Source organism: Heterodontus francisci, chromosome 5, assembly GCF_036365525.1.
Source record: "Heterodontus francisci isolate sHetFra1 chromosome 5, sHetFra1.hap1, whole genome shotgun sequence".
Lineage (NCBI taxonomy): Eukaryota > Metazoa > Chordata > Chondrichthyes > Heterodontiformes > Heterodontidae > Heterodontus > Heterodontus francisci.
This window is the reverse complement of record NC_090375.1, coordinates 73,156,537-73,179,312: the sequence shown is the minus strand read 5'-3', so window position 1 is coordinate 73,179,312 and position 22,776 is coordinate 73,156,537. Positions and strand designations below refer to the sequence as shown.

The 22,776-nt window shown below is 42.2% G+C and overlaps 1 protein-coding gene across 4 annotated transcripts in view; it reads right to left on the bottom strand.

The window, feature by feature from the left end:
* nbn (nibrin) overlaps window positions 1–22,776 on the bottom strand; it is a 92,057-nt gene that overhangs the window by 16,551 nt on the left and 52,730 nt on the right. For 3 of the 4 annotated variants that reach the window (XM_068031628.1, XM_068031629.1, XM_068031630.1), the window contains 6 exons: window positions 18,766–19,050; window positions 18,046–18,478; window positions 16,365–16,436; window positions 13,165–13,326; window positions 10,731–10,844; window positions 10,446–10,495 (listed from right to left, as the gene is read on the bottom strand). In XM_068031628.1, the coding sequence (XP_067887729.1) occupies window positions 10,446–10,495; window positions 10,731–10,844; window positions 13,165–13,326; window positions 16,365–16,436; window positions 18,046–18,478; window positions 18,766–19,050 (1,116 nt within the window). The remainder of the gene's footprint in view (window positions 1–10,445; window positions 10,496–10,730; window positions 10,845–13,164; window positions 13,327–16,364; window positions 16,437–18,045; window positions 18,479–18,765; window positions 19,051–22,776) is intronic. The other variant, XM_068031631.1, reaches the window with a different exon arrangement.

Genomic DNA, 22,776 nt, shown 5'->3' with positions numbered 1-22,776 from the left:
ATAGATCAGTCAGCCTGACATCGGTAGTGGGGAAAATTCTAGAGTCCATTATCAAAGATTTTATAGCAGAGCACTTGGAGAACAGTGGTAGAATTGGACTGAGTCAGCATGGATTTATGAAAGGGAAATCATGCCTGACAAATCTACTAGAATTCTTCGAGGATGTAACTAGTAGAGTTGATGAGCGGGAGCCAGTGGATGTGGTTTGTTTGGACTTTCAGAAGGCTTTCGACATAGTCCCACATAAGAGATTAGCGTGTAAAATTAAAACGCATGGGATTGGGGGTAGTGTATTGCGATGGATAGAAAATTGGTTGGAAGACAGGGAACAAAGAGTAGGAATAAACGGGTCTTTTTCCAAATGGCAGGCAGTGACTAGTGGGGTACCGCAGGGATTGGTGCTAGGACCCCAGCTATTCACAATATACATTAATGATTTAGATGAGGGAACTAAATGTAATATTTCCAAATTTGCAGAAAACACAAAACTGGGTGGGAGGGTGAGTTGTGAGGAGGATGCAGAGAGGCTCCAGGGCGATTTGGACAAGTTGAGTGAGTGGGCAAATGCATGGCAGATGCAGTATAATGTGGATAAATGTGAGGTTATCCACGTTGGTAGCAAAAACAGGAAGGCAGATTATTTGAACTGAGAGAGGGGAATATGTAACGAGACCTGGGTGTTCTCGTACACAAGTTGCTGAAGGTAAGCATGCAGGTGCAACAAGCAGTAAAAAGGGCAAATGGGATGTTGGTCTTCATAACAAGAGGATTCGAGTACAGGAGCAGGGATGTCTTGCTGCAATTATACAGGGCCTTGGTGAGGCCACACCTGGAATATTGTATGCAATTTTGGTCTCCTTATCTGAGGAAGGATGTTCTTGCTATAGAGGTAGTGCAGCGAAGGTTTACCAGACTGATTCCTGGGATGGCGGGACTGATGTATGAGGAGTGATTGAGTCGGTTAGGATTATATTCACTGGAGTTCAGAAGAGTGAGGGTCAGGGTGGGGGGGGTGGTGATCTCATAGAAACCTATAAAATTCTAACAGGACTTGACAGGGTAGATGCAGGAAGGATGTTCCCGATGGTGGGGGAGTCCAGAAGCAGGGGTCATAGCCTAAGGATACGGGGTAAACCTTTCAGGACTGAAATGAGGAGAAAATTTCTTCACCCAGAGAGTGGTGAGCCTGTGGAATTCACTACCACAGAAAGCAGTTGAGGCAAAGCATTGTATGTTTTCAAGACGGAGTTAGATATAGCTCTTGGGGGGAAAGGGATCAAAGGATATGGGGGGGAAGCGGGAACAGGTTACTGAGTTGGATGATCAGCCATGATCATAATGAATGTCGGAGCAAGCTCGAAGGGCCGAATGGCCTATTCCTGCTCCTATTTTCTATGTTTCTATACTGATGCTCAGTGCTCCAAAACCATAGGTACATACAAAAGACTTCACAGTGACAAAGTAGTTCAATGAAACTCTTTCTTAAAGCTCATTCTGAACTCTTATCTGTTCCAACCTAGCTCCTCTGCTCAAGAGCTCGCAGCTTTGACATTTTTCATTGGTGTGTGCTATCATTTTATGAAGTAACAATTAAGCTTACTGGAGAATTACCAGATTTGTGTAATTCAGCTATTTAGCACAAATGGGACACAATCCACTGTGGTTTGGTGTAGTGCTTCTGAAATGCAGAACCAAGATTTACTTGGTTACCATTTTCATTTTATATCTCTATAAAAAGGGAGGATAACAAAATTGTCATTTTATCTCACTAGTGAGAAAGGTCATACAAAAGAACTATAGCTACGTGCCAGTCCTACTCAGGGTTGAAATAAAAACAGATTAAACACCTAGTCATGCATTAGCTAAATACACAAAATGCTTTTGTTGTTATAAAAAGTACAGAAAAGATCTTAAAAAAAAAAGGAATAAGATGGACAAAGAGAGAGTATGTGAATAGATTAACAGCTAACATAAAAAGGAACCAAGAATTCTGTTAGAAACCAATAAATAGCAAAATGAAGGATGGGGATTAGGGATCAAAAGGGAAATCTTCTTGTGGAGGCAGAGGGCATGGCTGAAGCACTAAATTAGTACTTGCATCTGCTTTCACTAGAAAAGATGCTGCCAATGTAGTAGTAGAGGAGGAGGTTATACTGATATTTAAGGATAAAAATAAGTAAAGAGGAGTTACTTAAAAAGTTGGCAGTACTCGAAGTAGAATAGCTATCCACATCTGGATGGGATGCATCCTTGGTTACTGAGGGAAGGGTGACAGTTGCGGAGGCTCTTGCCACCGTCTTCCAATCCTCAACAGATACAGGGGTAATACCAGAGAACTATTTTAAAATTTGTTCAGGGGATGTGGATATCGCTGGCTAGGCCAACATTTATTGCACAACCCTCATTGCCATTGAGAAGGTGGTGGTGAGTTGCCTTCTTGAACTGCTGCAGTCCTTGGGGCGTAGGTACACCCACAGTGCTGTAAGGAAGGGATTCCAGGATTTTGACCCAGTGACAGTGAACGAACAATGATATAGTTCTAAGTCAGGATAGTGTGCGCCGTGGAGGGGAAGTTTGCAGGTGGTGATGTTCCCATTCATCTACTGCCCTTCAAGGTGGGAGTGAATATTGAAGGTGGTGGATGGGGTGTCAATCAAGCAGGCTGCTTTGTCCTGGATGGTGTCAAACTACTTGAGTGTTGTTGCAGCTGCACCCATTCAGGCAAGTGGAGATTATTCCATTACACTCCTGACTTGTGCCTTGTAGATGGTGAACAGGCATTGTGGAGACAAGAGGTGAGTTACGCGCCACATAATTCCCAGTCTCTGACTTGCTCCTGTAGTCACAGCCTTTACATGGCTACTCCAGTTCTGTTTCTGGTCAATGGTGACCCCCAGGATGCTGATAGGGGTGATTCAGTGATTGTAATGCCATTGAACATCAAAGGGAGATGGTTAGATTCTCTCTTGTTTAAGAGATGGTCATTGCCTGTCGCTTGTGTGCCGCGAATGTTACTTGCCACTTATCAGCCCAAGCCTGGATGTTGTTCAGGTCTTGCTGCGTATGGATATGTACAGCTTCATTATCTAAGGAGCTGCGAATGGAGCCGAACATTGTGCAATCGTCAGCAAACATCCCCACTCTGACTTTATGACGAAGGGAAGGTCATTGATGAAGCAGCTGAAGATCGCTGGGCCTCGGACACTATCCTGAGGAACTCCTGCAGTGATGTCCTGGGACTGAGATAATTGACTTTCAAAGGAACCATCTTCCTTTGTGCTAGGTATGACTCCAATCAGTAGAGAGTTTTGCCCGATTTCCGTTGACTCCAGTTTTCGGCTAGCGCTCCTTGGTGCCAGATTCGGTCAAATGCTGCCTTGATGTCAAGGGCAGTCACTCTCACCTCACCTCTGGAGTTCAGCTCTTTTGTCCATGTTTCAACCAAGGCTGTAATGGGGTCAGGAGCTGAGTGGCCCTGGTGGAACCCAATCTGAGTGTCAATGAGCAGGTTATTGCTGAGCAAGTGCTGCTTGAGAGCACTGTGGACAACCCCTTCCATCACTTTGCTGATGATTGGGAGTAGAACTGATCGGGTAGCAATTGGCCGGGTTGGATCTGTCCTGCTATTTTTTTTTACACAGGACATACCGGGGCAATTTTCCACATTGCCGGGTAGGTGCCAGTGTTGTAGCTGTACTGGAACAGCTTGGCTAGGGGCACGACTAGTTCCGGAATGCAAGCCTTCAGTGCTATTGCTAGAATGTTGTCAAGGCCCATAGCCTTTGCAGTATCCAGAGCCTTCAACTGTTTCCTGTTATCACGTGGAGTGAATCGGATTGGCTGGAGGACTGTAAATGTTAACACCCCTCTTGAAAAAATGGGGAGAAGAATAAGCCTGACAATTACAGGCCAGCCAACCTAACGTCAGTCCTTGGGAAACGTTTAGAGACAATAACCTGTGACAAATTTAATTGGCACTTGGAAAAGTGTGGGATAATAAATGAAAGTCAGCATGGATGTGCTAAAGGTAAACTATCTTTCTCCAACCCAGTCTCACTTAGATCTTGGCCTCCGACACTGTTGTAATGAAGTTCAACAGAAGCTCGAGGAACATATCTCATCTTCTGATCAGACATTTTACAACCTTCCACACTCAACAGAGTTTAACAAATTCAGATTATAACCACTGCTCCCAATTTTTCAGAGAGCACCTTTTGGTAATGTTCCTGCTTTTATCGTTTTCAGTTCCTCTAGAGCACTTTTTGTTTCCTTTATTATTCCATTACCACCCCTTTCTGCCTTGTATCATCATCCTTTTTGTCAATCACTCCTGCCTTCATACTATCACAGACCTTCCTGTTTGCTCTTTCCTTCCCTTCTCCTTTCTCTGCCTCTGTACTTGCTTCAAACCTGTTACATCTCCAATGTTTTCCAGTTCTGATGCAAGGTCATCGACCTGAAACGCCATCTTGTTTCTCTCTCCATAGATGTTGCCTGACCTGCTAAGTATTTCCAGCATTTTCTGTTTTAATTTCAGATTTCCAGCATCCGTAGTATTTTCTGTTGTATTTGATTTAACTTGATCAAGTTCTTTGATGAAGTAATGAAAAAGATTGATGAGGGTAGTAGATATTGTGTCTATGGATTACAAAAGAAATTTGATAATGTATTACATTTTAGACTTGCTAGCAAAATTAAAGCCCATGGGATTTAAGGTCCAGTGGCGGCACGGGTGCAAGATTGGCTAAGGACAGAAAGTAGAAAGCAGAGGTGAACAATTGTTTTTCAGACTGGAGGGAAATATTTAGTGGTGCTTCCCACGGGTCAGTATTTGGACCACTGCTCTGTTTGATATTGATTAATAACTTGGACTTGGGTATACAGGACATCATTTCAAAGTTTGTAGATGACAAAAAACTCGGACATGTATGAAACTGAGGAGGATATTGTTACGACCAGATGAGAAAGGTGTCTAGGGGTCTTTTACTGTCTTCACCTGGTCTTATTGTAACAGGGTTTAATTTTAATTACACTGTGTTTTGAGCCCCTCCTTTGTGAATCCTTGTTCACAGCTTTCCAATTATAAGGCAAAGAAATGAGCATAAGCAGGCTTTCTCAGGTTTAAAGAAACTTGAAATTTATTAAACCTTAAACTCTAATACGGTTAACGCCTACAGATATAAGACGCGCCCACCGCTAGCATATACACACTGTACCCACCTGCAAATAGGACAGAAAAGAGGAGGAAAATATAGTACAGAGGTGTTTGAGGCAAAATCAGAAGAGTTTCTTGTTTACTGTGCTTCGCGTTCACTTGATTGTAGGTAGTCTTCTGTTCGTCAGGGCCCAGTGTTCTTAAACCTTGTTCACGTAGGAGACTTTTCTCCCTTTGAGGTTCACGTGTTTTCACAAGATTCAGTTCCGTGGGAAAGAGATGGAGGCAGGCAGGACTGGAGAGGAGGTTCTGTTCCAACCGGGAGCACACGGCTTTCCGAGTTCAAATTCTGTTTTTTATACCCAAATAAAAACTCCCTTAGTTGGCCAGCACATGGTCACGTGACCGACTGGTTTGACCAGGTCTCTTCTGTGAATTGGGGCAGGGACTAGTTCCTCATTGTTCCAACACTGTCTGTTACTATGCGAATATCTTTCCAGTCAGGGGCTTGCAATTTTACATTTACTGCTCATGTGGCAGAATAATGTGTGCCTCAGTCTTGGTAGGTGAGGGGCTTGCCTAACAATATTAACAGACTTCAGATGGACATAGGCAGACTGGTGAAATGGACAGACAAGCGGCAGATGTTTGATGTGTGATGGTGGCAGTGCCATGGCACCTTACCATGGACAGCTCTGCAATGCCAGAAGATGTTGAATGATCTGACAAGGTAAGTATCAGGCACACCTTCCCAAAATGCACTGTATTAAGCATGTTTGAACAAAGAACAAAGAACAAAGAAAATTACAGCACAGGAACAGGCCCTTTGGCCCTCCAAGCCTGCGCCGATCCAGATCCTCTATCTAAACATGTCGCCTATTTTCTAAGGGTCTGTATTTCTTTGCTTCCTGCCCATTCATGTATCTGTCCAGATACATCTTAAAAGACGCTATCGTGCCCGCGTCTACCACCTCTGCTGGCAATGCGTTCCAGGCACCCACCACCCTCTGCGTAAAGAACTTTCCATGCATATCCCCCCTAAACTTTTCCCCTCTCACTTTGAACTCGTGACCCCTAGTAATTGAATCCCCCACTCTGGGAAAAAGCTTCTTGCTATCCACCCTGTCTATACCTCTCATGATTTTGTACACCTCAATCAGGTCCCCCCTCAACCTCCGTCTTTCTAATGAAAATAATCCTAATCTACTCAACCTCTCTTCATAGCTAGCGCCCTCCATACCAGGCAACATCCTGGTGAACCTCCTCTGCACCCTCTCCAAAGCATCCACATCCTTTTGGTAATGTGGCGACCAGAACTGCACGCAGTATTCCAAATGTGGCCTAACCAAAGTCTTATACAACTGTAACATGACCTGCCAACCCTTGTACTCAATACCCCGTCCGATGAAGGAAAGCATGCCGTATGCCTTCTTGACCACTCTATTGACCTGTGTTGCCACCTTCAGGGAACAATGGACCTGAACACCCAAATCTCTCTGTACATCAATTTTCCCCAGGACTTTTCCATTTACTGTATAATTCACTCTTGAATTGGATCTTCCAAAATGCATCACCTCGCATTTGCCCTGATTGAACTCCATCTGCCATTTTTCTGCCCAACTCTCCAATCTATTTATATTCTGCTGTATTCTCTGACAGTCCCCTTCACTATCTGCTACTCCACCAATCTTAGTGTCGTCTGCAAACTTGCTAATCAGACCACCTATACTTTCCTCCAAATCATTGATGTATATCACAAACAACAGTGGTCCCAGCACGGATCCCTGTGGAACACCAATGGTCACACGTCTCCATTTTGAGAAACTCCCTTCCACTGATACTCTCTGTCTCCTGTTGCCCAGCCAGTTCTTTATCCATCTAGCTAGTACACCCTGGACCCCATGCGACTTCACTTTCTCCATCAGCCTACCATGGGGAACCTTATCAAACGCCTTACTGAAGTCCATGTATATGACATCTACAGCCCTTCCCTCATCAATCAACTTTGTCACTTCCTCAAAGAATTCTATTAAGTTGGTAAGACATGACCTTCCCTGCACAAAACCATGTTGCCTATCACTGATAAGCCCATTTTCTTCCAAATGGGAATAGATCCTATCCCTCAGTATCTTCTCCAGCAGCTTCCCTACCACTGACGTCAGGCTCACCGGTCTATAATTACCTGGATTTTCCCTGCTACCCTTCTTAAACAAGGGGACAACATTAGCAATTCTCCAGTCCTCCGGGACCTCACCCGTGTTTAAGGATGCTGCAAAGATATCTGTTAAGGCCCCAGCTATTTCCTCTCTCGCTTCCCTCAGTAACCTGGGATAGATCCCATCCGGACCTGGGGACTTGTCCACCTTAATGCCTTTTAGAATACCCAACACTTCCTCCCTCCTTATGCCGACTACTTTTGCTACTGACGATGACCATTCCCTCATTTTGTCAAAGTTCTTATTGAATTTATCATTGGATTTGTCCAATAGGTATACCTGTTTATAGGTATAGCTGTTTAAGTACCAACGATATAGGAAAATAGTGAAAAAACAGGAGGTTAAGCATTAGCAGCTCTAAGGCATTGGGCAGCAAATGGCTGTACAACTAGTGGTAATAGTTGCAGATTCTATAGTTGGGGGCTGGGGGGGCATGGTTAGTGAGGGGAGGACTGCGGGGGCGTGGTGGTAAGGGTATAGTTTCTTTTGTAGAGGTGATATGCTTAGTCCTGAATAGGAAATGGTTATGTGCCAGCGTTTGAAACACAGAACAAGTACAAAAAGTTCTGGACTGGCAAGGCGAACATCCCATGGTCATAGTCTATGTGGGAACCAAAGACATATTTTTTTTTTATTTTTATTTTTTTATTTAGAGATACAGCACTGAAACAGGCCCTTCGGCCCACCAAGTCTGTGCCGACCATCAACCACCCATCTATACTAATCCTACACTAATTCCATATTCCTACCACATCCCCACCTGTCCCTATATTTCCCTACCACCTACCTATACTAGGGGCAATTGCTAATGGCCAATTTACCTATCAACCTGCAAGTCTTTGGCATGTGGGAGGAAACCGGAGCACCCGGAGGAAACCCACGCAGACACAGGGAGAACTTGCAAACTCCACACAGGCAGTACCCTGAATTGAACCCAGGTCGCTGGAGGTGTGAGGCTGCGGTGCTAACCACTGCGCCACTGTGCAATACAGAAATAGGTTCAAGGTTCTGTCTAGGCACTTCAACAAAATAAAGTCCAGATTAAGGAGCAGAACTTCCGGATTAATAATCTCTAGATTACTCCCACTGCTACATGCAAGATTAGGATTATCAACATATGGCTGGAAAGAAGGGTTATAGGTTCCTGGACACTGGGACCACATTTGGGGCCAGGGAAGTCTGTACCCACGAATGGCCTTTGTCTAAATTGGAAAGGAACCAATTTCCTTACAAAAAGGATAAAATGGGCAGTGGGGAAGGATTGGAACTGTTAGGGGGTTGGAGAGCAGAATTTGGATTTTAAACTAGTTAAGGGATAGGAAGGGAAAATTTACACTGATTCAAACAGTGAGCGAAAGACAAGCGGGACAGGGACAGTTACCTAAATAACAGTTCTGTACACAAATACATGTAGCATAAGAAAACAGGCACAACTTCAACCGAAAGGGAATCATCTAGTAGCCAGTACAGAGGCCTGGTTAAAGCAGGGACTTAAATATTTAGCAACAGGATCTTTCGAAATGACAATGAAACTGAGAAACAAGGAGGGTTTGATAAAGGACGTAATACAGCAACAAAAAGTAGTGATCGCAAAAAGTTGCGAGATCTGGGTAATAGTCGTCTCCAGTTTGCTTATTAATAATGTAGTGACAGGATGTATAAATATGGAGAAATCAGGGAAGCATGCAACAAAAACAACATAGTTATAATAGGAGGTCACAAGGTGAAAGGGAGTATCAAACTACAAAGAAAGGCTTACACAAATGCAAGGAAAAGTAGAAGTCCAGCAGACTGGAAGATCTATATAATGAAAAGGGATTCAATGAAAGAATGAAGTTATGCAAAAAGGGAATATGAAAAAACTTGTAAGTGATATCAAAGCTAACAGCAAGAAGTTTTAAAAAATATATTCATAGAAAGAATGGTATATTGGAATACCAGTGCTACAAGTAAACCTGAAAATGAAGTGGAAAATTGAAGTTAACTTGTTGCAGTTTTTGTTCATTTCAAGTCAGCCATCAGACAGTTATTGCATTCTCAATTCCTGGTCTGGCTGCATTAGTTGCTCTCAGCCAGGTCAACAACAAAAACACTAAAATCAGCTACAGCATCCCCTCTAATTGCATCAGTGAGCCTGCAGGGCAACACATGACATGTCATTAGCAAAGACCTGTTACTGCATTCTTCAGCTGCCCAAGGAAGCCTGGCACTTTTTGCTGGGACACATTGCGCCACCAGCCATTTATGGTGCAGCCCAGGCGGTGCGCCTTCTTGAGAAGGACGCTCGTGCATGCACCCCCGGTGTGCACCAGAAGAAAATCGTTCGCCGCTATCCTGATGCCACGCAGCCCTTCTGGCTGATGTGACTCTGGACTTTCTAATTTGGACCATGCAGGCCTATTGAACGAATTTGCGCCTCACTCTACGAAGATCAAGTTCTAAGCTGTAAGATGAGCAATGCAGAATTGTGGTTGATGGGGTCTGCTGTGATGCTTTTCATAGGCAAATAACTGGAAACTTATTGCTCACACTGTCCCAAAAGACTGCCATTGTCTGTGGAAATGTATTCTAGCAAGAGACATCAATAGCTTCAAGTAGTGTGGGAGGAGTAAACTGGTGAACATAAATAAAGCAAAATAAAATAAGACCTCTAAAGCAAATTTCAAAAATTATTCCATAAAATTAGTTGAAAATCAAAGAAGAAAGAAGGGCATAAGAGTGTAGAACTCAGATCTCAAAAATATCTGTAAGTTCATTCTACAAGGCCCAAGAACCAATCAAAAAGGCAAGATAAAGCAATACTCTAATTTGGGTGCAATGATACATAGCACAGGGAATTATAGAGGGAGAGAACCAAGCTAAATAATATCCCCATATAGAAACTATTCTCAACATTAATTCTGCTGTTCTCATGATAGTTTCAATCTCCTTTTTATTTTACCTGTACAACAGCCCACATTGTAGGGACATTCAAATGAAGTACTGGTACTGACATAAATCTTTCTATCATTTCCTATTTTGAAAAAGCTTGGACAGTTATTATGCACAGTTCTTGAAAAATAGTTTGCTCCTACCTGAACAAGTCATCAGCAAGATTCTCTTCTCTAACTAGCTGGCTTTGCTCCTGGGTCAAACAAAGAATGGAATATATTACTCTGGAGTTTGCATATAATTAAAAACACATTGCTATTGAAGATATATTTAGTTTAACAGTTCAACAAAATCTCTTTAGCCAGGGTTTCTGCTTCTATAGTTAACCAGCCATGATTTTTCAAGCATTCAAGTGAACTAAAAAATGGATTTGAAGACTGGTGAATGCAGAAGAAAACCCAGGCCTTGATCAAAAACCTATGCCATACCTCCACTTCTTGTCTTAACCATTCTTCCATTTCTGAGCTTTTTTTGGTTTGATAAGCCTTCAGATCTGTTCCCCCAATAATTTTAGGAAGTTCTTCTGCTCCAGGGTACAAAACCTACCAAAATGAAAAAAAGTTTTAACAAATTGTTGGCTAAAATTGCATTTTTAACTAATCAATATATAATCTTCAAACTTGCAGTTAATAAAAGGTTTTAAAAAAAATCAATTAAAAGATGCTGAATGAAAGCAAATTTCCATATAGGCTGCACATTCTCCTGTATAGTTTCCATTTAAGCGTGCCATAAACAAACAGCTATCTTTAAGCACAAAACATTTTCTTGGACAGAGACAGAGACAGAAAGACATAGTGCTGGATCTTTCTGGGAGCAGGGCACCTCATGGCATGTCATTAGCTAAGACTTTTTACTGCATTCTTCAGGAAGCCTGGCACCTTTTGCTGGGACACATTGCGTCACCAGCCATTTCTGGTGCGACCCAGGCAGTGCGCCTTCTTGAGAAGGACGCTCGTGCATGCATCCCCGGTGTGCACCAGAAGAAAGTGGTTCGGCGCTATCCTGATGCCACACAGCCCTTCCGGCTGATGTGACTCTGGACTTTCTGTAAGATGAGCCCTGCACCAGTGCTATATAAAGGATCAGGCACCTAACGTAGGTAAGTTGATTTTGAAAAACTTCTGTTATTTCTGCTGTAAAGTACCTGGAAGTACTCTGCAGTGTTTTTGGAGGTGGTGTGTTGAGTTCCTGGATTTGACAGAGAGGGTTCCTGCATTCTCAAAGGTACAGTGGAATATCAGGTGACCTGGATACAACACGTATGGGGGCAGCAGTGGCAGTGCCTCTGGGTCTGCAGCACAACATGGAGATGGAACAGAGGCTGCGGAGAAGGGAAACTCTGAACAATGCTCTTTGCCAAATTAACCTCTTCCATGCTCTTTGACCATGACAGTAGGCTGTCTGGCAGGCCAACAAATGCACCCAACATCTTGGTATGCATTACCATCAGCGCTCTCCTGTATGCCATCTAATGAGGTCATCATCCGAGTTCTCTGCAGCAGAACTTATCTGCAACTTTTTGCACTCTGACAAAATGACAAACTAACCATCCTTTTCCCCGGCATGGCTTCAGCCCACTCATGCCCGGTGACTTACTACATGCGAATCCCAACTCTATAGTAGTCTCCAAGGGTGCGATGCCAGTAACTGAGCTGGAGGCTGAGAGTGACAGATCAAGTGACCGGGCCTCTTCATCAGTGCCATGCTGTTGTTCTTTCTTCCTCCTTGGGCTGCTGTGGTTGGACAGACAACGGTCCTTGGGTATCTGAAAGCAGAAAATCCGAAGGGGAAGGCTGCTGTGTAGATGGATGGGGTGGGAAGCAAGAGGTCCATGGTCACACCATCAGCAACTTGCTCAATATGTCATATCTCAGAAGGAGGTTGAGCTGAAAGTTGAGATGGGGAAAAGCAGAAATACAGTCATCCTCAAAGTTCTCAGCGACACTGATGACATGGGCTCTGTCACAGCCGGCCCCATTATGCTAAAGGCCATCTCTTCCATAGGGCTCAAGAGATGCAGGTGTCCTTGTCCCACACTGGTTCAGCTCTGCGCCCTTCTATTGCGTGCGACCTTGTACTGCAGGGCAGACGTCAGTGATTGTGTAACACTATATTCAGGTGCTGTGCTTGACATAGTTGAATAGCTGGAGGCATGTGGAGGCAGTGAGAGGTGGTGTGAGGCTGGCAGCATTGGTTGGTGTGTGAGAGTGAGATAGAGTATCTGAATGTTAGGCTTGAGTCATGAATGGCAGGGAATGCTGCTGGGTTAGTGATGATGGGCAGTAAATTGAGCAGTATGAGAGGTTGATGGTGTGGTGCGTAGATGATGTCATGTGAAGATGATATCACTGACATTGACCATGGCGTGAGGTCATTAGACTTCTTGCGGCACTGTTGCCAGGCCCTCGGGCCAGAGGCCGGGAATTGATCTCCACGACCACCAGCTTCCATTTCCTTCTGAGGGTGGTCCTTGAAGACCTCCTGCCCCCCGCCACTGAACCATGCATCTCTCCTCCTGCCCATCGCCACCGCTAATGCCACCAAGCCACAACCGTCACTCTCGACCCCTCTCTCTGCTGTAGTGTTTCATTTTCCTTCTTTTAAATTCCAGCAATAATTTTCAGTGCAGCTTCCCTTTACAAGGGATAGACTGTATTTAAGAACAATTTCTGGAGAACGGCACATCTCTTAATCCCTGAATTTACTGGCCGATTTGCACTTGAATAATGGCATGATCGCAGGCAAGATTGGTTTATACTACAAGTGTAGAGAGAACTTTTTTCTATTGGAAATTGAAACACTGAAAGCTATCCACAATTATCTATAATATTAAAGTGGAACATATAAAAATATTCTAGTAACCTTTCTAAATTTCTTAAAGTTCTTCAACTGGCTGTCCCCTGTATGTGAGGCAAGTATTCTCTCTCTTCCAGGCTGGCTAACAACAAGTGACTTGAACACAGTTAACAGAAGTCTGCTTGGAAGAGCCTCATTATTTTCATATTCATGAAGTAATTCCAAATACTATAAAGCAAAACAAACATATTAGCATAATTATCGCAGGAATTTCAGATTCACAATTGTTCACAATAATCATTGATTATTTTCATGTGAAAGTGACATTTGAATTCATGATTAATATACAGGTCATTTGACTTGAGCAGTATTTTGTAATATATGGTAGAACAGATTTAGAAAATAAGGTACTTTTCCACAAATATTGGTTGGATAATATAAAAAATTACTGAACATTAATTTTTCCTTTTTTTAAAAAACTTGTATTGTTTTAAAAGTTTTACTATAATTTACTTGGTGCAAGTCAAAATGATGTCATTAGTCATTAAAACGATCACATCGTTTCCTAGAAAGGTTCACCTCTTTTTGTGAACATTAATTCCCAGTGGCCCATGGAACAGAAATTTTATTTCCAATTGATATTGTATGTACAACTTGTCACAATAGTTAGTCACCTTAACTATGGAAATAAAAAGTGTATATTTCACAAGATGCTTTTCAGTACCCTGTTTATGGCATTTAATCTGGGGAGTGGGTTCAACATTATATATGTTCAGTGTTGTATTTCTTTATTTATGCACATTTTTACCATTATAAATAACAGTATGTCTTTTTGCACTGTATCCTACTGAATGAACAATTTAACCCAAAAGGCCCGGTACCACATCACTGAACACCAGATAGGGCTCGTGAGATTGGGATAACATATGAGCGTGGAGGTGGCACAGTGGTTAGCACTGCAGCCTCACAGCTCCAGCAACCTGGGTTCGGTTCTGGGTACTGCCTGTGCGAAGTTTGCAAGTTCTCCCTGTGACCGCGTGGGTTTCCGCCGGGTGCTCCGGTTTCCTCCCACAGCCAAAGACTTGCAGGTGGATGGGTAAATTGGCCATTATAAATTGCCCCTAGTGTAGGGAGGTGGTAGGAGAATGGTGGGGATGTAGGATTAGTATAAATGGGTGGTTGTTGGTCGGCACAGACTCGGTGGACCGAAGGGCCTGTTTCAGTGCTGTATCTCTCTGACTCTAAAACAAAGAATAGGAATAAATGATTAATTTTCATAATGGAAGGATATAACTAGTGAAGTGCTGCAATGATTAGGGCTTTGGCCTTACCCATTTACAATTTATATCAATTGCTTTGATGAGGGGACTGAATATAATAGATCCAAGTCTGCTGAAGATACAAAGCTAGGTGGGAAAGTAAACTGCGAGGAGAACGTAAAGCTGCTGCAATGGGACATAGACTAGTTAAGTGATTGGGGAAGGTGACAGATGGAGTATAATGTGAGAGTGTGAAATTATCCACTTTGGTAGGAAGAATGGTGAAGCATATTTTTTTCAAAGACGAGAGACTGGTTGGAATGCAGAAGGGGTCCTTGTACACAAATCAGAATGTTAACATGCAAGTATGGCAAGCGATTAGGAAGATAAATGATATGTTGGCCTTTATTCCAAGGGGATTAGAGTATAAGAGAAAGTGAGTCTTGTTGCAATTATACAGGGCTTTTGTGAGACCACAACTGGAGTATTGTGTAAAGTTTTGGTCTCCTTACCCAAGGATGGATATACATACCCTCGAGGGATGCAACGAAGGTTCACTAGATTGATTCCTGGGATGAAAGGGTTGTCCTATGAGGAGAGATTGAGTAGAATGGGCCTATAACCACAGGAGTTTAGAACAATAAGAGGTGATCACATTGAAACACAGAGTGCCTGACAGGGTAGATGTTGAGAGGCTGCTTCCCTTGGCTCGAACTAGGGCTCACAGTCTTAGGATAAATATATTCAAGACTGAGAGCAATAAATTTTGGGCAGTAAGGGAATCAAGGGATATGGGGATACGGGCAGGCAAGTAAAGTTGATGCAGAAGCCCAGCATGATCTTATTGAGAGGCTGTGTGGCCTACTCCTATTTCTTGTTCTTATACTGCTAGCACACACCATATGAGTCAATCATATCGAGAAGGAGCACAATATTAGTATTTTTTCTAAAATGACTGTTATTCTACTGAACATATGGTTCCTCTCTGGATGAAAGTAGAGCATATCCTTTTCTTAAAAAAAAAAGAGATTATGTTCAAAATTTAGCCATAGTAATTTTTATGATTTACTGGTGGAGGTTCAGTTGCTTGGCTCACAGGTAGTCTGGGGCCTATAGCTTGGAGGCTATGTGCGATTTATTAAGTGATTGCCTCAAGCATAATAATCTCAGACTGTTGGAGTTTGCTAGTTTTGTTCTTCTTACTGTATTCTGTTTAAAGACTGATATTCACAGTACTTTGCTGTCACTGCACTTCCAGCTCTGTGAGCCTTCAACCAGTTTCTTACTTGCATAGAAACATATAATAATGCAGCAAAAGAAGGTGGTCATTTGGCCTATCATGCCTGTACCAGCTCTGAAACAACTATCCAATTAATCCCATTCTCATGCTCTTTCGCCATAGCCCTGCAAATTTTTCAACTTCAAGTATTTATCCAATTCCCTTTTGAAAGTTATTATTCCCACCACCCTTTCAGACAGTACAGCAGAGATTTTATGCTGGCGATGAGAGTCTCAACATCCGGAAAAAGCAACGCCAAGAACTCCATGTGACCTCTTCTGTGTAAGGCCCGGGGAATCTACTGCCAATCAGGCACTTATGTGGACAGTGACGGGCCTTCCATGGAATCAAGGACCCTGATGACAGAAACACCGCCTTCAGAGAGCTGCTGAGGCCAGCAGCACTTCCACTGAACAATGCCACCATGGAGGCGGTGGCTGCTGCCAATGGAGTGCCTACCCGAGGCCGAGGAGTGTGGCTGGACCCAGGCTCTTTTCTTTTAATACGGTTTGGTGCATTAACCAATTCTGGTCAGCAAGGACTAAGATCATTACTGTCATTTAAGATAGAATGACGACGATAAAAATGATCTTATAAAAAGGCAACCCAGATGTTACTTAACTGGAAGGTGCAGAACCACACAAACAAATCTTACCAAGTCTGATTTAATTAATCATAAAAGTTCTTTATGATTTAATATGGTTAGATTTATAGTGTAAAATACTTACATTATTTGACTCCTTATGGAGAGGTGCAGGTTTTTCATGCTTAATTTCAGACTTCTGTTTTACTTGTGATGTCTTTGCATGTTTGAACACAAACAAACAGAATAATTTATAGACCATAATTTCCACTTAATTATTACCATATCAAGTTTTTCTCTTCTATGCAAACCACATTGTAAAAATAGGCACCAAGGGTATAGTTTTAATTGTGGTTGAACTTCTCTACTAATTATAACAGTATTTTCTTTAAGCTCGGACCAGTTTCTAAATGGACTTAACAAGAGTTGGTGCAACAAAGCTTTCAATGATCACACACACAAATACAATATTTTCTTAAAAGTAATCTGCATTTGCATTGCAAATATGACTAATCTACATGTTGAATAAAAATGTTATGCCTGAAGTTTCATTTACATGTTAAGTAATGCTCTAAAATAATATCTCCCAAATCCCAAATATGGACAAAATACTTACCAAAGGTTAAAAACTCAGATCAACACATTTTAGAAACAAATAGATTTTCTCATCCAAATGATCAAAACATTGGAGTGGTAGAACCACTGGTCTTCAGTACTGTCCAACAAAGTCCATAAAAAAATTAACAGACATATTGAGCTTCCCTGATGACTCAGTTGGGAAGTGATGAGAATTTCCTAAGATTGATTTCTTGTCAATGATATATTGGCTGAATGGATTACAACTGGTCCTACCTCCTCTGGTTTGGGAAGAGGAAAATTACCCAATGTTCCAACTTCTGATCACTATTTGGTGACACCTGCTGGATAATACACAAAGGACTGAATTATATTGGCCCCCCCCAGGGCCAATATAGGGTACCCTAGGGTACGGAGGGGCCCATAAAATTGCGTGGGAAGGCAAGGAGTGGAGTTCCCAACACCTTCCAATTTAGTCCAGGGCAGAGAAGGCTGAAAATAGCCTTCCCACCCCAGACAAACTGAGGTCTCAAGTGGCCAATTAATGGTCACTTAAGGGCCTCCTTGCCTCCACCTCAATGGAGGGTGGAGGGGCCCACCACCACAGGGCACCACCGCCAGGTAAAACCTGGTGGCCTCCTAGTGGGATTAGGGGGGGGGGGGGTCTTTCCTTCGGGGGCAATCCAAGGCCCCTAGAGGGGCCAACCCTCATGCCCCACTTACCTCTCCCAAGGTCTCCAGACTCTTCTCTGCAGGGCCTCCTGCAATACCGGCAGTGGCCACCACTCCCAGTGGTACTGTTGGTACTGCAGAGCTGCCAGCCTTCCGTTTGGTTGGCCGCTTTGGAGGCACGAGCTCATTCCTTAAAGGGCTGCCCACTGTTAAACAACACCAGGGTCCAATGGTGGGCCAAAGTGTGGTCTTCCCCCCCACCGCCATCTGGCCCGCCACCAGGATCCCCATGGCCGAAATAAAATCCAGCCCAAAGACTCACAGAACCTTTAGAGAGAATTAAAAACTTAAAAAAGAATACAAATACATGGCTAATGGTGACCCTCTTTAAATATTGTTTTGGAGCTTGGGTTGCAATTTCTTAAAACACATACTAACAAGAAAAGTTGTTAGACTTAAGAAAACCGCTAACTTGTCTTGTAAAGGAAGGAAAGAGCTTACATTTATATAGCACTAGTCGTGCTTGCAAACGTATTCTATGCGCATAAAGAGAAAATCAATTAAAAAAAAATACTCACAGATGCTTTAATTCCACCTTCTGCTACAGACTCATCTTTTTCATTGAAGGACAAAACATCAGGTTCTACTTTTCTCCTTTTATTCAGTCCCAGTTCATCCCTGGAAAGTTTCATGTCATCTTTCAGGTTTTCATCTTCTGGGTCTTTTCTTTTTCGTATTGTCATTTCGCGTACAAACTCAGTTTTCTCAGGGACATTATTGTTGGCTGTTTCTTCTTCACTTACTCCTCCAGAACTTCCTTTTAAACCCTCAGCAGGGTATCCTGTTTCAGGGTTTGCAGAAAAATATCTGGACTGGGTCCTTTGGCTAGTAAACTTAGAGTCTCCCTTTTCCAGTGCAGGATCTGAGATATACAGCTGATGATCAGTGGATAGATTTGGCTCCTCTATTTTTGCAAATTTAGCCTGGGATGAACCGGTCTCCTCTCTTTCCCTGTTAATTTTTCATATATAGAAAAAAAATCAATTTCCATATTTATAATTTCAATTCTTTTCCTTTCTAAATGCAATTCTGGTGAAAGTAGAGACTGAAGGATACAACAGAATAATACAGTATGCTTTTTAAAAAAAACTTGGGATTGCCACATGGATTGTATTTGCCTTCTGTGGACCTATTTTCCTATTTAATTTCAGCCTGTAGGAAATATGTTGCAAGACTAGACTACCAAACTGAGTACACTAAAGCAAATAATCAACTTTTTTAATATTCTGAAGTTTCACCTTTTTCTTCCTACTGGCTGAAAGAAGTCATGTAGTAAGACGGACTGCTTTTGTGAACTGGCGTTGCCTTTCTTTTCAACATTTTTCAGCGTTGTTGCTGTGGATGGCTTTTTGTCAACAGTGGCAAACATTTGGCTCTCTTTGTTCTTAAACTTCGGCCTTTCATCCGTTGAAAGAAACTGTCTCATGCTGGATGCTTCCTTTACCACAGAAATATCCTGTGTTACCATTTTGCTTTCATTTTCTGGTGTTTCTTTTACCACTTGTGTGCTACTTATGCTCATTCTGTAACAAGATTTGACAATGTTTGATACAAGCTTCAGCTATAGCCAATTACTTTACTATCGAACTGAACAATTTCCCCATTTGTTGCTATTCATTAGATGCAAATCTCAGTCACACCCAAAAAAATTCCAAGCGCAAAAAAATGGAAACACCATTCATGAAAAACATTCCTGTAATTTTGCATTGTTACAGTAGCATGTCATGCATTAAGCTACATTTAGTGCAGCTGCATGCTAGCATACTGATACATTGTGCCAAACTAGTAGAAGCATAGACTTGAAGCAGTATGCAGCTGAACAAATCTGATGGTGGAGAAGAAAAATAATTAAGTTAAGTAAGATAACCTCCATTTCTATACAACTTACAATGACCAATTGCAAAAAGTTTAACTAGCAATTCACTGGACACAGATTATCTACTTATCCTCCACCAGACTTGTTTAACAAGGGAGGAATTATATAGCCTAGTTAGCTTAACTTCAGTTGTGGGCAAATTATTGGAATCAATTCTGAGGAACAGTATAATCCTTCATTTAGAAAGGCAAAAATTAATCAAGGAAAGTCAGCATGGATTTAAGGGAAGGTCATGCCTGACTAACTTGATTAAATTTTTTGAGGAAGTGACAAGTAGGGTTGATGAGGGCAGTGTGGTAAATGTGGCCTAAATGGATTTTTAGCAAGGCTTTTAACAAGGTCCCACATGGTAGGCTGGTCAAAAAAGTGAAAGCCCTTGGGATCTAAGGAAGAGTGGCAAGGTCGATCCAAAACTGGCTTAGTGGCAGGATGCAAAGGGTAATGGTTGATAGGTGTTTTTGCGACTGGAAAGCAGTTACCAGTGGGGTTCCGTAGGGCTCAGTACTGGGCCCCTTGCTTTTTGTAGTTTATATTAATAATTTAGACTCAAAATGTAGGGGGCATGATGAAGAAGTTTGCAGATGATAAAAAAAAATTGGCCGTGTGATTCACAGTGAGATGGAAAGCCTTAGACTGCAAGAAGATATAGATGATCTGGTCAAGTGGGCAGAAAAGTGTAAAAATTTAATTCAATCTGGAGAAGTGTGAGGTAATGCATTTTGGGAGGTGCAACTGAATATAATTCTGGTACTATATTATCAAAAGGGTATAGAGACATTGGAGAGGGTGTAGAGAAGATTTTCAAGGATCATGCCAGAAATGTTTGGGTATAGGTATCAGGGAAGAACAACAGACTGGGTCTCTTTTCTCTTGAAAAAAGGCAGCTGTCGGGTGACCTAATAAAGGTTTACAAAACTATGAACATTTTTGATAGATTATATACAGAGAGAATGTTCCAGCTGTGGGAATGAGCATAACTCGAGGCCATCAATATCAAATAGTCACCAAGAAATCCAGTAGGGGATTCAGAAGAAACTTCTTTACCCAAAAGAGTGGTGAGAATGAGAACTCGCTATTACAGGAAGTGGCTGAAGCGAATAGTATAGATTTAAGAGGATAGCATTTAAGAGGAATCTAGACAAGCATATGAGGGAGAAGGGAATGGAGGATTATGATAGATTTAGATGAGAAAAGATGGGAGGAAGCTCGACTGGAGCATAAATGCCAGCATGTACTTTTTCAGCCGAATGGCCTGTTTCTGTGCCATATATCCTATTTAATCCTATGTAAATGGGAGGATACTGATTAGTTTGGAGGAACAGAGGGACCTTAGAGTGTATGTCCACAGATCTTCAAAAGGTAGAAGGACTGGTCGACAAGGTGGTTAAGAAGGCATATGGTATGCTTTTCTTTATTAGCCGAAGCACAGAATATATGCTAGAACTGCATACAACACTAGTTAGGTCACAGCTCCAGTACCGTGTACAGTTCTGGTCACCACATTACAGGAAAGACATGATTGCACTGGAGAGGGTGCAGAGAAGATTTACAAGGAAGTTGCCAGGGCTGGAAAATTTTAGCTATGAGCTAAGTTTGGGTAGGCCGCAGTTGTTTTCCTTGGAACAGAGGCTGCAGGGTGACATAATTGAGGTGTATAAAATTATGACGGGCCTAAATAAGAGTAAATAGAGATGGCCTATTTATCTTAGCAAAGGGGTCAAAAACGAGGGGGCATAGATTTAAAGTAATTGGTAGAAGGATTAAAAGGGAGATGAGGAAACATTTTTTTCATCCATAGGGCAGTAGGAACCCGGAACTCACTGCCTGAAAGTGTGGTGGAGGCAGAAACTCTCACCACATTTAAAAAGTACTTGGATGTCTTTTTGAAGAGCTGTGACCTGCAGGGCTAAGGACCAAGTGCAGGAAGGTGGGATTAGGCTGGGTAGCTTTTCTGACGACCAGCACGGAAGTGATGGACCGAATGGTCTCCTTCTGTGTTGGAAATTTTCTATGATTCAGACTTTTCATGGTTGATGAATGCTGGGACGGAAAAGCAGATACTACGGAAAGAGGTGGGGTGGGGGGAGGGGGTTAAGTGAGAATAGAAGGGAGGACTGGCGAAGGGAAATTTAGATCAGTGAGGCATGAGGATTGAGGCATTCATGGGAGAAGAAATACAGCCAATCAGCAGGTGAAGTTACTGCAAGAGGAAATAAAATCTTGTAGGTGTAGCCTGTGAGGAGTAATTTCAGACAGTAAAGGCTGGTGCGGGGGAAAGAGAGGAGAGGAAAAAAAGGAAAATGCAGCCAATAGCTTGTATTTAATAGTTTTAACCTTACATTATTCTCCTTTAATTGTGAATAATTTGTCAATCTTACTTCCTGTCTCACTATTTTGAGTCATACATTTTACGTCAACAATTAATATGAATTTACCTTGATACTTCTTCTGCCCAAAGTTACTTAAATGTAAAACATAGGTGTATGTGTTGAATATAATTTATATCATGCATTTGCATATCTATAAATAAAATAGTTTTAAATAAAACTTCATTTGTAAAATTGCCAGTTTGTTTGCTGAGGTGGAAGGGTGCAGTTATACTGGTGTGTAATCATCTACACTGATCTCATCCCCTTGCTCCATGATCTTCGCTTCTGCTGCTCCAGGCACCTCTGCTAATTCCCCAGATAAACATGTATCCACTAACATCTGAGATCATTACTCAACTCCACTGTACCCAAGGATCAACTTCTCTTGGCTCATGGTTGCCTCTCCAATCCTCCTCAGCCCATGAATCAAGTGGAAAACCTCCATCATTGTCTCAGCTGATACATTATGGCTCATAACGCTCCTGGATCCACCCCTGTCCACTAATGACCCCAAATCTGGACACAGGTTTTCAGACTCATCTGGCAAACAGTCTTGCTCACTGGCCATGCAAATCAGTAAATGTAGGCGTGTATCTGCAATTTTCCAGAATAATCAATATAGAGGGAACTTTACTATGCATTTGTTTGTGCTTTACCTGACCTGGGAACACCTGATACTGACACTGGATAATACCATTTCCCACAATAATCTCTTGCATTGTTATAAGCACAAGCATTTTAAAATGAGTAAAAACAATTTAAAAACTATTCAAGAAACCTAACCCTGTCTTTCTACACAGTGGTGGGACCCGATCACGAAGATTCTGGCTAGGGGTTGCAGCTGCTGGGCGGACAGGGAATCTGGGGGTCAGGGTAGAAGAAACATCAAGGTAAATTCATATTAATTGTTGATGTAAAATGTGGGACAAAACAGTGAGACAGGAAATAAGGTTTATGAACAGCAAGTGTATGCAGTAAAATTGCTTTACATTTAATCACTTGCA